This window comes from Harpia harpyja, chromosome 6 (assembly GCF_026419915.1).
Source record: "Harpia harpyja isolate bHarHar1 chromosome 6, bHarHar1 primary haplotype, whole genome shotgun sequence".
NCBI lineage: Eukaryota > Metazoa > Chordata > Aves > Accipitriformes > Accipitridae > Harpia > Harpia harpyja.
The window spans coordinates 41,926,701-41,943,600 of record NC_068945.1 but is presented as its reverse complement, the minus strand read 5'-3'; the positions used below and the strand labels follow the sequence as shown (position 1 = coordinate 41,943,600).

At 38.5% G+C, this 16,900-nt stretch overlaps 1 protein-coding gene across 2 annotated transcripts in view; it reads left to right on the top strand.

Annotated features, from left to right (window-relative positions):
- Positions 1-16,900, top strand: part of TFEC (transcription factor EC) — a 71,884-nt gene that overhangs the window by 22,266 nt on the left and 32,718 nt on the right. For both annotated transcript variants that reach the window (XM_052790560.1, XM_052790559.1), the window contains exons 2-3: positions 7,977-8,228; positions 10,510-10,605. In XM_052790560.1, the coding sequence (XP_052646520.1) occupies positions 8,148-8,228; positions 10,510-10,605 (177 nt within the window). In that variant the 5' untranslated portion in view covers positions 7,977-8,147. The remainder of the gene's footprint in view (positions 1-7,976; positions 8,229-10,509; positions 10,606-16,900) is intronic.

The following is a 16,900-nucleotide window of genomic DNA, read 5'->3' as shown; positions in this document are numbered from 1 at the left end:
ATCCTTTCTTCAGAAGTCAAGCTGGTGATGGATAAGGAGCCATCAGAGCTGTGTGTATCTTAACTGCAGGAGTTCAATTAAGAAGCCAAGAGTGTCTCAGGTACACGGGCGCAAATGGCAGTGCTTGCTTTGATAATGTCTCTGTAGCTGCTCGGTGCAGGTAGTTGGCTTTCCCCAACTCATTTCTGATTGCACAAGGAGGTTAGCACAGAGGAATACCTGAAAGAACTGAGCTCCATCAATGCTCAGTGAGTGCCGGAGAATACCACAATGGGGAATGCTATCAAAATCCCTGCGTCTGCACGGGGATTTGAGAGGAAATGGCTAGCTGTAAGATCTAGCCTCTAACAGCCACAGCCCTGAGAGCCCGGCCACCTTTCTCTCCCCGAGAGGAACGCTGTTCTGCTGCCTGCGCTGTGCAGAGAAAGTTTCCTTACCCAGCACTGGTTTCTGCAAAGTCCGTTCTGCAGTTCTTCTGCTCCCACATTCCTCTTGCTTTTCATAATGGTTGGCAGTGTGATGGAGAATTTCCGATTGCTCCCATCCTACCCCACATTTATAATTATCAGCTATTTTTAGACACCGAGATACCAAAATACAGAAGCGGTAGTGATTGTTGAAGACACGGCCTTTGTCAAAGAACTTTAAAATGTTTCCTCTTCAGTCTCTTCACCCTTGAAAGAACATTCACAAGTTCCTGATGAATATGATGTCAAAGGTTAAATAAGATGAAAAATAGTGCACTAGAGTCACATGAGAATTTTTTCTTAACTTGAAAGCTACTGTAAGGCATCAACTAAACACGGCCGTGAGTTGCCAGACTGGATGTCTTTTGCTTTGTATTCTCTCTTCATGCATATTAATGGAGAAGGTCTCATCTAGTCAGATCAAAGTTCCAATAAGAAAAATATTCACATTTAAAAATTAATTACTGTGTTTAGCTTAAGTAATTAATTGACATAATCACACATGCTTTTATAAACTAAACATTAAAGTGAACAGCTACGTTATTTGGTGATAGTTTTTAAGATAGAATAGAAGTGTATAATTGCTAAGTTAAATTGAAATTTCATTTTATTATGAAATAATATCACAAATACCCTTTTCTCAACAAGTTTAATAGAAAGAGCAGGACAAACAAACAACTGATGTTCATTTGTAATAGAAGTTAAAAAGGATTATTTCATCACTAAAAATGCTTTCTTTTCCCTAACCCTTAAAATCCATTTGAAAGTCCTCAGAAATAGAGCTAAAATAGTCTGTGTTGTGACTGTGTTTCTTATCTTAAAATGGAATTAGACTTTTTGGGTACTTACAGAACATTTTAATAATTAAAAAGTTCATAATTAGATGCTTATTTTCTGGTACAGTGGCTGAAAAGAACATGAAGCCCCATAACTCAAACAGTTTCAGAGATGTGTTGTGTTCAGGACAAATGATAAATTATGTGATCCCGTTGGGGTGAGAAATTTTACTTCAAAAGCTATTAAAAACACTGGAACAAATGAACATCCAACATAAATGGCAAACTGTAGTGAAGTCTACTGGGTTCTGCCCAGTACACTATGACGATATCTAAGCATATTATTTTGTAGCAGACTTAAACATTTATTAAATTCAGAGTGAATTTTCATCAAAGAAAAAGTTGCTATTATAATAGCCAGTTCTCAGATCCAAAAAATCCATAAAATTTAAACACAGAAAGGACTATTAGACCACGCATTCTAATTCCTCTAAAATCACAGGCTTTGTATTCCATTCAGTTATTATCCTAGTACTCATCTTTGAGTCCAAGAATGTGTTTGATAAAAGTATGTCTTGGCTTTGGCTAATGCATCTCTTCCAGAAAGTCATCGACCCTTAGTTTGAAGAAAACAGCAATTAGAGCATTTCCTTTTGAGTATTTCACTGTTTCTTCACATAATTTCCGATATGAGCTTGCCTAACATCAGCTTGTGGCCAGTGGCTCTTGCCATGCTTTCTGTGATAGCTGAAAAACCCTGCCACATTCAGCATCTCCCACAAATTTCACAGATTTCAATTTGACAGCAAGAACATAGCTGAGTTTCTTTAAACTTTCGTCAAAACACTCTTCTTGGTCTTCAATTACTTCCATAGTTCTTTTCTGCATTTTTTAAGTTTTTTAAACAGTGTTTTAAAAATGTTCCAGGTAGAAATATTTTTAGGATTCCATTATTGATCTCTTGTGAGCCATAAATAAAAGAAGAGTAAAGCCAGGCTCCTGTTCACTACTTACTTCCTTTATGTCATTTTCCCTTTCTTGCTATAGCATCACCTGGACACTCCTGCTTTGTTGGTTTGTTATGACCCCAAATTCTTTACAGACTCGTTGTTTCCAGTGTTTTATCTGTTCAGTTTTCTCTGTTGTTGCATCCTATATTTCTTCCTCCAGCATATGCAGATGTGTATTTGGCTGACTGGGAACACATTTTCTTTCAGTGGGATCACTAGTCTAAAAAATATTTATTCTTTTTAGTTGGTTTTATTTTTCATTGGTCCCAAATCACGGATGGAAATGTTGAGTGGTACAAGACTGAAGAGCACCTCTTTCTGATGCCAAGCCTTTGCTGATTACTTTCTTATGCATGTTCGTTAACCAATTCTTAATCCAGTTAAAACACGCTTTATTGATATTGTGTAGTGCTATATTTTTAATTAGAATATTGAATGATACTAAGTCAAAAGGCACACAAAAGTTGAAGTGTATTATACCTACATCGTTACCTTTGGCAACCTAACTTGAAATCTCATCAAAGAGCAGAAGTAGATTTGTTTGACAAGGCTTATTTTGCACAGAACTATGTTGACTAGCATTAATTATATTCCTATCTTTTAATAATTTATTAATTGAATATCTTTTCAGTATTCCTATTATTTCTCCCAGGACTGATGTAGGGCTAAGCAGCCTGGGAGAACAGGTATCACCTCCTTGCCCTTAGTGGAATACCAATACAAGATGTAGCACTGCTACTTGCCGGAATACTGCTGAGATTGTTCTTGCCTCCTTTAGGTCCCCTAAATATGCCCTCTTTCTTATTTTTGGCATGCTAGGTATTCTTTTACTAATGGAAAAAAAATCTCATCAGCAAATGTGGAAGTAAAATATTTTATGTAAATAATCTACTGAAGGCCTAGTTATGCCATTGTGCAATATATTAGAAATGAAAGTAAAATTAGTGAGAATGTGGGAAAAGACATTACACAACTCTACCGCAGCTTTACAACATGATGATATGTGCTCAAATTAGAAAGAGCGATTGAAGAAGTTTGAATATGCACCTGTAATTCTGAAAGGCTGTTATGTTCTTGTTCTCAGAACTGGCTTGTCAGTGAGATATAAAATAGAAATAGGTACAGTCAGTTACATGTGCATTGGGATCTTGTCTGGATTAAAAAATCCATCTCAAAGTGTTCATTTCTGTTCTAGCTTTGTTCTAGTGCAATTATAATATTTGAGTTTGGGCTGGATGCTTTTGGCTCCCTGCATGCTTGATGTTTGTGGCTCTGAATAGGCTTTAATTTCACCATGATTAGGAAAGCCAGATAGTAGACAAAAGCAGTGCCTAGGAGGGAGTGGATAATCTATTTACTGTTGAACTTTATGCTGTCCTTCACTCCTCAAATAATCTAGAATAATTAGCATTTAAAGTACATGGCCATAGCTGCTGCAAGAGAATGCCTGGGAGGAGAACCAGCACTTCATCTGTGCAAATTCGTCACCGTGTTACACCTTGCACACCCAATAGTCAAAAGAGCCTATATAACTTTAGGAACACTTGGCAGGAAGGGTCAGGTCCCTGACTATACCAAGAGCTAGAGCAGATGTGCCAGCAGGACAACGCTAAGTCCTGGGCTGTATCTGAGGCTTGTCTGAGTCAGGATCTGGATCGTCAGGTGGTCACTGAGTGCCTATTTCTGCTAGGGATTCCCAGAAATCAAGCATGTCAACAAGCAAGGTCATCCATTTCACAAAAAAATAGGAAGGCAGAGAGACATTTAATAGAAAATGGTCTGCTGAGAGCTAGAAGATATGCTTTATCAAATCACACTGCTTAATGTGTATCAGAGATGAGAAGCCAGATTCCACGGAGCTGCCAGCTTCTTGGACGTTCTACCCTGAAAACCATCTCAGGGTCTTCCTTTCAAGCTGTTCTGCTTTAAACAAATTATTAAATATTCATTGACCCAGAGAGAGGTAAAAAAAAAAAGGTAACCCTATAGTCAGACTGTTGTGACAGTAAAGGGTGTGTCAGCATCAATGCTGCAAGTCCCTGCTCCAAAGAAGCTTTAAGACACCCTCACCTTAAAATTTCACATAGCAAAATGGTCTCACAGATTATGGGAACTCCTCAAAAGGAATTAGAAAATTAGTCTCCCAACACTGCTGGAGGATACTGTACCAGGATTATTGGGCAAAATAATGATGGTTCTACTCTGAAAAATCTTTTTTTTTCAATTTTTTGTAGAAGGACCTTATCTGGTGGATCTAAGATATGCACATGATCAAGGTCTCTAAGCAGCTAAGTGCATATCGGTCTGGACTGTTTTATTTGTGGGATTACTTATGCGAGGGATTGGTGAAAATTGGAAAGTGATCTTTCAGTTCTTTCACTTTTTGCATTTATTTCACTGAACCCCTAACCTGATACTATTTTTTTCCCAGACTTAATAATAATTATCCAGAGTTTCAATATTTAGACTACCAGTTCAAATTTCCCTGGCTATTTCTAGACTTCTTTTGCTTCCTCAGGTGCTCGGGGCCGTGTCCAGTCAAGTTTTGAAAATCTCCAGGGATGGAGATTCCATAACATCTCTGGGCAACCCATGCCAGTGCTTAGCCCCTCTTTTTACACCATTAAAAAGAAGCTCAAAATCAAGTCAATGTTTAATATCTGTAATTATGTAATAGTTATTTAAGATAGTTTATTTCATCTAAAATTTTCAGAAAACCTAAACTGAAACTTAGCTTAATACTACCGATATAAGATAATAGAAGTCATCCAGCACCCCAGTGGAGAGCAAACTGGACTATCTGGTTTCATAAAGTTAAGTTTTGAGTTTCTGCTCCTATTTCACACATGTTGCATGGGCAGTTTTAACAGTCATTTCTAATTTTTGAGAGCTTGACTTGCAATCTTAGTATTCCTTTAGCATACCATGACTTTTTTTCCCCATTTATTATACACTAGCAGTATGATTATAAAAATAGGATTCCAGCTCTGCTTTGTCTTTACATAGTGGTTTGACTTTCAAAAGTGCTTTACTTCTTATTATTAGCATTCACTTCTAAGACTTATTTAGGTATATAAAGATGATCAGGGATTGCAACTTCAGGTACTTCTTGAAAATCAGGGCATAGGTCTTTTTAACCTCAATGGTTCTGCTTTGTAATGACTATGGCTGGCACAGAAAAGGGGATAGAGAGTTTTGCAAAACCATAGCAACAGATCCCATCAACGAAGCTTTAAAATCTTTTCCTGTTTGTGGAAGTTCAGGACAGTACCGACAGGATATAAGCACTGAAAGAATATCGTACAAAATAAGTTGATTTTTTACTTAGTCAGCAGTTAGCTGATTGTCTTTCACAGATCCTCCCCTTGCCTGGTGGGATGGCCCTGTGGTGGTTCACTAGGAAATCAGGCTGCACAGAGGTTTTGGTCTACCACTAGCAATCTGAAGTCCAGAGAAAGCAAAAAGCAAGCCACTGAGTTTTCAGCAAACTTCTTGTGGCAGAACCCACTTCCTTACTGAAATCCCGTATTAAAAACAAATTTTAAATCAACGTAGTATAGACTTCAGGCACTGCAAATTTCTTATGTTTCCCATTCAATTTGAAGATATGTGATATTCTGAATTTCATGCTTCAGGTAGACCTGGAGAATTTCTAAGACAACAATTCATTGCTCATTACAGAGCGATCACCAGCTTCATTTAAGAGAAAAAAGTAGTTGGGGTGAAGTGTAGTAGATGCATTTGTAGCCTATGCATTGATCCCACTCCCATTTATGCCATGTGAAGAAGCTGTACTTTCAAAGCTGTTGATTGCAGTGCTCTGCACTGCTGGAAAGAGATCTTCATCAGTTTAGGCACTGCAAGAGTCTGGGTAGTGGTCACTTTGCGTGGATTCATGCAGTGACCCTAGAGTCCAGCACAAGCACAAAGTGTCCCTGGGTGCTTCTGAAACAGCAGCAGAAGACAAGGGTGCACAGCAAATCCCTGCTCTGGCCATACAACGGGACATATTTTCTTTTGCTCAGCACATTGCATTTCACCCAAGATTGATACTCTGGTTAAACTGGCATGCAGTAGATTTCATGTTTGGATTCTAATTTAAGAAACTGCTTGATTGTCTAACTTTCAATATGAGCTTAAGCCTTACTGAAGCTGAAGGAACAAATAGATGCACAAGTATCTGAATGATTTGGGATGGTTTTACATGTATCCTTACACGTGATAAATCAGAGCTTAAATTAACAGTACATTATACACTTTCTAAAACTAACACAAGGATCTCAGTTAAGAGAAGTAGTATCATGATTTAAGTAAATCCCAAATACACATGCAGTTTTTAAAACCTTACAAGGGATGCATACCTTCCTAACATAAAACAGGAAAATATAAACACCATATTTAAGATTTTATATCAATATTTTAATGGAATGTTATTTAATAACTTTAAGGCTTACATCAAAATAATTAATATTATAGTCATTACTGGATGTCTTAATCTTTTTTTTATGACTAGAAAATTAGTTTAAAGAAACATAATTAAAATAATTCTAGACATGCCACCATAACATGATTAAAAATAAAGTAGGTACTGCAATATTGTACAAAAATACAGCTAATTTAAATGCAACCCCCTTTTATGGGCTATTTATCTCTGCTTATTTATGTTAGGGGAATTAAAAAGAAGTTTGTTTAAATGACTGAATTTTTTTTTTTAGAGAAAAAAGGGCTGCAAAGCAAGTCTTGCTATTATTTAACAAATATTAATCATGTTTACACAGAGGCCACTTGAGAAAAATTTATTACAAGAAATTTGTGACCAGTCATGCCATAGGAAGAGGAGAAAGCCACAGGGCTGAAATGACAGTAAGGTTTGTGTATGCAGTGCTCCTCTGGTAGTTAAATTGCAGGAATGTGACATTGATCTGAAATGGGAACTGTTTGAAGTAGCAACTGTCAATCTCTGTAATCAAAGGATGGCCCAAAGTCTCACTCAATTAGCCATTTTGGCATGACCACTCAGTTTATAAAGTCCTACCAGCTCAAAAAGTGTTCTGTCCTCAAGAGGCAATTCAAGAAGACTGTGTGGTTTGAGGATAGTGAACAGTCATCCAGGACGATAGCTTGGACTCTTCATTTTGTTGTTTGGGTTTTTTTTTTTTTTTGCAAAAGTACAGCAATGCCTCATTTAACTGACTGTACTTACTACAAGGTGAGCCAAATGTGGATTTAGGTATGAGTGAATATCTGCTGCTGTTGATATTACTTGAAGTTGGTTGGATTATGTTTTCCTTTATACATTTATTTACTCTTTCAAGTATGAAAGAGTAAATACACTGATATTAATTTTAGAGTACATATATGCCTGTAGATTTGATTGTAATGACCATCGATTTCAACAGAGATCATTCTTAAATGAGAAGAGAAAAATGTGTAGCATAGTTCTGGTCTTTTCTCAGGATCATGTTTATCTTTTCTAATTCTTTCATAACTTTTCTTTGATAATTGTTCAGAAGGTTTATTCAGCTGTGTTAGGTGAAAATAGTATGCAAATAAGAAATGTGTAAGGGTGCAAAACTGAAAAAAAAAAAATTAAGGTTAATAATAATTCTGTCCAAGTGTTATTAAAGCTGAATCTATTGTTTTGAAGTTTTATAAGTGAACATACGGGCAAATACTGGTACCGGTAACTTGAAACTTTAGCAATTGTTTCCATTCTTTCCCAGGTACAAACACACTTGGAAAATCAGTCTAGATACCACATACAGCAAAGCCAGAGGCACCAGGTGAAGCAGTACCTGACCCTCGATACCAAGCTGTCCAGCCAGACGCTCTCCCTGTCGCACTCCCACACAATCCAGCCTGTGGGAGTGACCTCCATTTTACGAAACGGACACATGCCTCCTGTCAGCGATATTGGCACGCCAGAAAGCCCTGTTACCAAGCTGCTGGCCCTTGGAGGCGAACACGAAAATGCGGTAGGGCGGGGCTGGTGAAAGGAATGGGGAAATGGGCTTTGCGTACTTCTACAAAAACATTACATGACCCACCTTGTATTGGTAGTGGGCAAGAGAGAGCTTACTTTACTTTCATGGGGTCTTCAGTTGCAGCACTTAATCCCTGAATCCTTTTGGATTACATGGGTGATTCCTTGAATGAATAGCTTATTGCATGATCAGACTTCTGAATTACTGCCAGTTAAAATGTACTGTTGCATCTTTTTATCTATGCGTCATATATTGCTGTACGTTTTTTGAATACGTACTTCGCAATGCAAAACTTTTTTTTCAGATGACAGTTATTTCTGTCTAAAAGTATTATCCTAGCTGCATAACAAAGTTAAATACTGATTACCTTAAAGATGTAACTGAAAGGATTGCTCATTCATTTTTCAGTTAGCTGATATATTTATGTATGGGTTATCTTGGGTAAATTGGCATAGATATGCTAACTTTAGTGCCACCATGGATTTTAATAGAGGTACAGCCATTATGCAATGTCAGATTCTCAGCCAGTGTGAGATGTGGATCATTATGGCCTTTAATACTTCAACAGATTTCAAAAGAGACTGCTTATTAGGTAAAAGGAATTCCTACAGAAATGAGAAATAGAGATGTTGTATCATATCTTGGGCTTTAACAGAACAGAAGAATCTTACAAATACACTGTGACCCATTTGAGCATTTGGATGTTATGCAGCTAAGCGCGAGGGAACTGAAAAAAATAAACCCGACACATCCTGGAGAGCTCATCTGGGGTCCCTCCATTCCTTCTGCATTGACAACTGACATTTTATGTCAGGCTTGTGGATTTCTGGAGCCACTAGCCTGCAAAGATTATTTTAGACGGCCTTTGTGGAGGCCTCTGTGGTCACCTCTGTGCTGGTGAGTGCAGCGTGCTGGAACTGTTCTCAGGCACTTTGAGTACCTGACCAGGAATAACTGGTGCCTGCCCTTGTACCACTCTCTGTCCGGGAGAGCAAGACAGCTGCTTGTAAACCACTCTCCTGAACTGTGCCTGGTGGTGACTGGGAGAGTGACAGTTGGCGCTGGCCAAAATCCTTGCAGGCATCTTTCCAATGATTTGAATAATTCCATCCCAGGGCCTCAGGGAGATGACTGGCACAGTGTAATTTCCTAGTGCGGATGTGCCCTGTGGTGGAGTGTAGGCTATAGTTACATTAGCAAATAATATAGAGCAAATAATTTAGAGCCAACACAGAGGTTGGTGCAGTGAACTGTAGTCCTTCATATTGTCTAATTGCTGGCATTTCTTGGCATCCTTTTGGCCCTGACAGCACTTTCCTAGATAAGTCTAGGCACAACTCCTGGGACAGCACATGTCTGGTTTTTAGAGAAGGAGAGGAGTGCATGTGTGAGCTGTGCTGGGCCAGGTGGCCTGAAAGCCTGTGTTAAAAGGTCCCTGGCCAGTGTGATACTGTCTTTCCTTGCATAGGACCCTCTACATTTCCTTCAGCTACAGCTCTTCAGACAGCTCCCAAGAGCCGCTTGAAAGGCCTCAGAGCGTGAGCCAACTGCTCCTGCAGACGGTAGAGATAACAGTGACAGGTTCATCACGGGATCTTTCCCAATTTATTTTGTGAACAGAACCAGACCAAAATTATCATTGAAAACTCATGCTGTACCTCGTCCAAATCTATGTCGATATGTCTCCAAAGTATTCACTGTTTCATCCCAAGTAATTAATTAGTTATTCCATCTGCTTCAGTAGTTTTTGATTCAGATTAGGACCAGAAGGCTGTCTGGAGAAGTATCCAGTGTACTGCCAAACACAACACAAACCTTTGCCTGCTGAATCTTGAGAGCAGTGTGTACCACCAAATCTTGAGTGACTCACGCTCTTGCAGAACCACAGGTTCCTTTCAGCCTTCCCGCACCAATGCAACAATACGCTGTGGATATGACACATTTGATGAAGGTGACAGATCACAGTTACAACTTAGCAATGCACTCCTGTCATCTGATCTTGGTGTTGCAATAAGGGGTTAAAAAAGGGGAATGGGCTGGTGTTTGGGAGGAAAGAAGTAACTTGCTAAACCACAAAAACTGTTTTCACAAGAAGTAAAAAATGTGAATATTGTGTAAAAATGCTTGAATTGTTTGAATTTTAAAATGTAAACTTCTGAAATTCAGTTTTATTGCTGTAATAAATATTCAAGATTAATTCCTCTGTATTTTCAGAATAACATTGTTTCCATTATTGTTTGTAATGATTGGTCTTAAAATATTATTTTATCAGATGGAAGAGGTGATTGAAGACATAATCAATATGGAATCAAGTTTTAATGATGAAGGGATAGGTTGTTCTGAAACTCCTCTACTAATGCAAAGAACTGTAAGTATTTTGTGGAATTTCATCTTGCTGTTTATTATAAAGAATTTCACTGAGTGATTCAAGCACACGTCACACTTCAGAGGCTTAAGCAGTACTATCAGTGGACTATTCCCCTTTCTCTTCGGTTGTTTGTCTTTTTGTCAACAAATATTACAGGAAGGGGTTCCAATGTGGGGGGACACAGCTGTTTTAAGTGGTCTGAATAGCATTTGGGGTTCTAGCCCAGCACCAGGTCTGGCACATAACCCGTTCGAGGTGCTAAGTACCATGCAGGACTATGGATAAGAGGAGTCTCTAGACCCTAGACGGCCTTTTAAAGTCTTGCTTAAAGATCCTTCTACCTCATCCAAAAAAAAAGCTTCCCATGTAATATTTTCTACAGTACAGTAGTTTCTCCAGTGACTTATGCTGAAGCAAGGGTGGGCTCTATTTCTTGACTTTCATAAAGGCAAGTTGCACTTAGTTAAATAATTTTAAGGGCAAAGATGAGAAATAGAACTTTTTAGGTGAAATGTTTTATAGGATTAAACGTAACAAACATAATTTTGTAACATCTTTTTGTAAAGAAATGACAGAGGATTAACAAAGGCTGCTTACATTTCCATATATGTTACACATTTGAATAGGAAGGATGGACCTTTTCTGCACAAAACAATGCATAGAGCATTATTATTTGTGAAAATAATGCCTATCAATAACTGTAATGCAACACACTTCATAGAAGGGAAGTTCTTTGTCCTCTCAACCCTAATTTATCTTGGGAGCTGTTTACCACAGATTTTGTCCTCAGGGCCTTAAAATGGGTACTGATAAAGGGAAGCTTCACTCTGGTGGAGGCAGAAAGATTTTCACAGGCTTCGACAGTCTACAAAGTTCATTTCAGAATACAGAGTCATGTGCTTGCTCTTAATCACCCGTTAAAGGAACATCTTTTTCTGGCTACAGAACATCACTGGCTACAAAAATACCTTAGGAGTTAAGATCTCTATGCCTCTGTGTTGCCCACTACACAGTCCAGTATTAAGGGCAATCAATTGTTCCATGAATACCTGGCATTTGCATGCCAGCTACAGAACTAACACAGTCAGACTGATTTATACATATCTCAGTACAGAACATAGCAAAGAAATGCTCCCTGGGGAGTGAATTAATATTTTGGCCTAAATTAACATGAGGCAGGGGAGGATCCTTTCAGGTGTGGTACCGTGGGATGGTGATGAGAGGCATGAATTCTGGGTTTTGGATTAGATTCATACTCCCTCAACACCTTTTAAAACTGGGTGATGTTAATCTTTGCTAATTCCAGCCTCATTAGCCTTTATCTTCAGCCATGAAGGACATATCTCTCTAAAATGTAGTGAATACTCCACTCTTGATGAGCAAGGAAATAATATGCAATGACTGTTAGGCCTAGCTGGTATCTTACTTGCAAAGGTTTGAGACTCCTGCAATGTCTGTGGGCCAGATAATGGTGTTTATATGTTTTTGTGCTGAGGAAGTCACCAGGCTAGTAGATAAGCCAGGGAATAGCGTGTTGTCGTGGTTTAACCCCAACCAGCAACTAAACACCACGCAGCCGCTCACTTACTCCCCCCGCACCCAGTGGGATGGGGGAGAAAATCGGGAAAAGAAGCAAAACCCGTGGGTTGAGATAAGAACGGTTTAATAGAACAGAAAAGAAGAAACTAATAATGATAACGATAACACTAATAAAATGACAACAGTAATAATGAAAGGATTGGAATGTACAAATGATGCGCAGTGCAATTGCTTACCACCCGCTGACCGACACCCAGCCAGTCCCCCCAAGCGGTGATTCCCCGCCCCCACTTCCCCATTCCTATACTAGATAGGACGTCCCATGGTATGGAATACACCATTGGCCAGTTTGGGTCAGGTGCCCTGGCTGTGTCCTGTGCCAACTTCTTGTGCCCCTCCAGCTTTCTTGCTGGCTGGGCATGAGAAGCTGAAAAATCCTTGACTTTAGTCTAAACACTACTGAGCAACAACTGAAAACATCAGTGTTATCAACATTCTTCGCATACTGAACTCAAAACATAGCACTGTACCAGCTACTAGGAAGACAGTTAACTCTATCCCAGCTGAAACCAGGACATGTGTGTTTCCAAATCTCTGTGCAATACTATGGCAAAATAAAGCCTGCCTTCAACAAGGCACGCAAACTGCATCAGTGTGGAAGCAATCAAACCTCTTCTGTCTTCCCTTTTGGCAATGTGTACTCCAAAAATATATGAAAGAAATGGGCATATAGAGGTGATTTCAGGCATTTAGCTCATGACTCACCGTTTTATGGCATCTTTCAGGCAACATCCTAAATCTGCCTGCAAAATTTTGGTCATAAGCTGTGCAATAGAGAAGGATAGAGAGGCAGGTAGAAAATAAGTTTTTTAGATCCAGTTTTTCATTATCATATTAAAAGTAATGACATTTTCTTTAACTGAGTTAAAAATATATATATTACAACAGTGTTGGACTAGGAGACATGATCAGGAATGAGAGAACATCTAATTCCCCTGAGAAGAGGAACTGGGTTTGTGCTCTACTTAAACAAAGATTCATATTACCTCTTATGTACTTCTGCTCAAGGTGCCTGGCTATGGTGGCTGCCATCAACATAAAGTAAGTGAGATCACAAGCGGGACTGAGTTGCCCGTGTACCTGGCTGATTTGGTGTTTGCTGCCTCTTTACACTTCTCCAGTGTAATGCTTAAGTATTTTTAGAATTTCATCTTAGATTTTTCCCTCCTTGGCACTGTCTTGAATTTTCCCAAACTGTGCAGAGTAGTCTCTCTAAAATTCTGAAAAAAACTGTCTCTCTTGGTTTTCAGAATGTGGTGTGAGGCTAGGGTGTTTTTTCAGCAAAATCTTTTCTTGAACAAGCCAAATTCATGAAGCCATTTTCTTTTCTTATTTTTCTCAATAGAAAGTGGCTGAGATTAGGGACTTTGCAGTGCTACCTGTTGTGTGTTGCAATGAATTAATGTTTGCTTTAGTTAGATGCAACCATGTACCATTTTAATGGCACATTAAATGAGGACATTGAATTCTGTGAGACCACTCATGTGAATAATTGCTCAGAGGCTCATTGTCTGACCCTGAATTAATGAATTACAGTCATGTATTAGTAGAATCAGAGAAGTGAAAACAAGAACATTCCTCCATCTCTCATTAAAATAATTACAGCTTCTGAAGAGTGGATTGTCTGGCTTTTATTGTGTTTGGACCCAAATTCATAATTTCATAAAACTCTCTGGGTTTGGGTGGTAACTTAAGAATTGCTCAAAGTAGGGAATTCTCTGGCTGTGTTTCTATTGCTCTTAAGAGTACCCTAATGGTAGAAACCTACTTTTTATAATCATTTTTTAGAAGTTCAGTTAAAATATAAGACTAGGTCCTCCCTATATATGCAAGAGGTCTTGATTCTTCTGAATGTATTTGTAAACCCAGTTATATGTTTGTCCAGAAAACATAGCTGAAATAAAATCATAACTATTCTTATGAACTATCATTTGATGACAACTGTTTATTCACCATAAAGAAGGTAAGATTTAATTAAAAAAACCTTGAAGATGACACCAATTTAAAGTCATTTTTCCTTTTCATAATAATTTAGTTTTATGAAACTGTTTACTAACAGACAGCAACGTATTCATCTACATCGTAAGAAATTAATTTCTTCTCTAAGTATCATACTAGGAGCAACAGGTTTCTTCCTGACTTTATAGGAATCATTACAAAAATGAAACAAAGAATATATGAGTGAGTTTTAGAAGCAAACTAACGTTACATACGTCAGCTATTGTGACAGACATTTGAAAAGTAAACGTTTTTCATTTTTATTAAACTTTTATTCTTATTCAAAATCCTCACAGGCTATTCAACATTCTGTAGTGAATTTAAAGTTTATTAACTTCCAAATGCTCATAACATAGGAAATGTAGATGTGCAGGTCTGTTAATGTAAAGCATGTATGACACCATCATTAAAAGTTTAGGGCAAGTTCTAAAAAGCTGTGGTCTACGTTCCTTTTAATATCTGAAAAAAGGAAGTTTAAGAAACATGCTGTATTAAGGCAGATGTGGAGAGCATTAGTCACAGTGAAGAGAGCCGGAAAAGAGCAGAGTTAAAAAATAGGATCTCTGTGCTTTTCAGGGTGTGATTTGACAGTGTGTGACCTAGTAAACCTCTACTTGTTACTAAATGTTGTTTTGTTTTGCTGATATATGTATACAGCCCTAGAACTCACCAGAAAACCTAGTAATTTAGCAAGTACAACAGTGATCTCTATGAAAACATTTGGCATTTTACCAGTACCTTCATTCAGAAATAACTGCTGTAGCCCAAATAATCACAGTACAGCTACTGGGATAATGTCCTCTACTTGACCTGCAGTCCACTAAAACTTACGTTAAGCACATTAGGAGATTGACTGGCTTGGAAGGAGAATAAAATGAGAGGGTATTAATGTTCTGCAAAGGCACGGGCTTCTCTTGCACCGTGCTGGGTGGCACCGGCCAGAAAATAATTTAATTTTGTGAACATTTCCAAGGATTCTAAGTTGTCTTTTGTTCTGGCGCACAAGAAAACAAGAGCTTTCAGAATTATTCTTGAAGAAGCCTGGGGAGAGAGGGTCTGTAATGATTAGATAGGTGGTGGTGAAAGCTAAGGAGCAGTGCAGAGTAGTGCTTGGGGCAGAGCACTACCATAAAACTGGTCTTCAAAAAATCACCAGCAGCGGCCCAGCTGGTGGTATGTTGAATCAACTGGGCTGACTGTTGCTGGAGTAGTAAATATTGAATGACTAAACAAAATGGAGCAGTTCCTTTCAGATTGCTTTGGAGAAAATTGAAAGCTTCTCCATGGAAAACCTTTTCATTGAGTTTTTACCATGTCCAGTACTAAATAGACCCAAGAAAAAAATGTTTCTATGTTGATTTATTCATAATATTTAAGAAATGTTTTCTTTAATTATCCCCTTGAACGAGCTTGCCAACTGGAATGTTTCCTAAAAGCAATGGCTTCTAACCAATAGAAAGCACAGATTTTATTATTATATATGGATAAATGCACCATAAGTGTGATCTAAAGAATTATTCTCACTCAGGGAATAGAATAGCCTTGGTAGCCCTAGACAAAGCTGCATCAAATATCTGTTAAAACGTTATTTTTAAAAAAAAATGTCCAAAATAGTTTCCAAAATGGTTCTCTCCTTTAAAGAAAAGAAATATTTAAAGATTTGAAACAGCATTAATTCCTCCAACAGCTCCAGCTCTAACTGTGTACTGAAATCATTACGGTGTCACTGGTGCTTTGAAGTCCACATCACCTCAGAGATTTAGAGCTGTCACAAGCAATGAATCTGTTGTTGGGAGCTTTGTCTATCTGTGAAGCTAAGCAAATTTCTTCGGTCCTCCTTTGAATCTGACTTGATGTACGTGGTATTTATATGCCGGGAAAAGAAGAATTAAATCACTAACAGGGAGGGGAAGCAAAAGCACCTGGTTTTGCTAGCCGTTGGATGGCAGGGCTGAGCCGAGGGCCAGCCGGGCGTGGGGAAGGCGACAGAGCGGGGAGCACGGTGCTGTGCGAAGGCATTGCCTTGGAACAGGTCACCTCTTGAGGGATCCTGTGAGGCTTCGTTGCTTCACTTGCATGACTTCATTTCATACGTTCATAGCACACCATTTCATTAAGATTGGGAGCTACGGTCTGCTTAAAGTCCACTTTGGAGTCAAGTCAGTTGGGATTGCTCCACTTCTATTCACTCTTGCAGGAAAACAGCTTATGGAGAAAATCCTCAGTTGCCCTGTGGCTCACTTGTATTTGTTGATCTCCTCTGGCATTTGAAAAAACCTTGTGTTGTACAGGCATGGAGTAGAGGTTAGATCAGGACAGGACAGGATAGATGTTTTCCTTCTCTAATTTTTATGATTCTGTTAACTACAGCTGGTATAAAGTTCTGATTACATCTGTTAACTCTGCATTTGATTATATGGCGACACTATTTATTGATAAAAGCACAGTGCACTCTGTCTGCGAAATCTCACTGCTAGTACAAGGTCTTTGAGGTCACAGTTTCTCATCATGGCATTAATAATTTGTATTTGTATTAATTATTTGTCAAATACTGATGGTTACCATCTGGATGGATTACAAAAACTGCTGTCTGTCCCATTCCCAGAAATCATACAGAAAAAAGATATTCAAGTAGGTATCCTCCACAGTCTTTTATTCAATAATTGCCATGATTATTCAGTCATGAAGTGAAACAAGG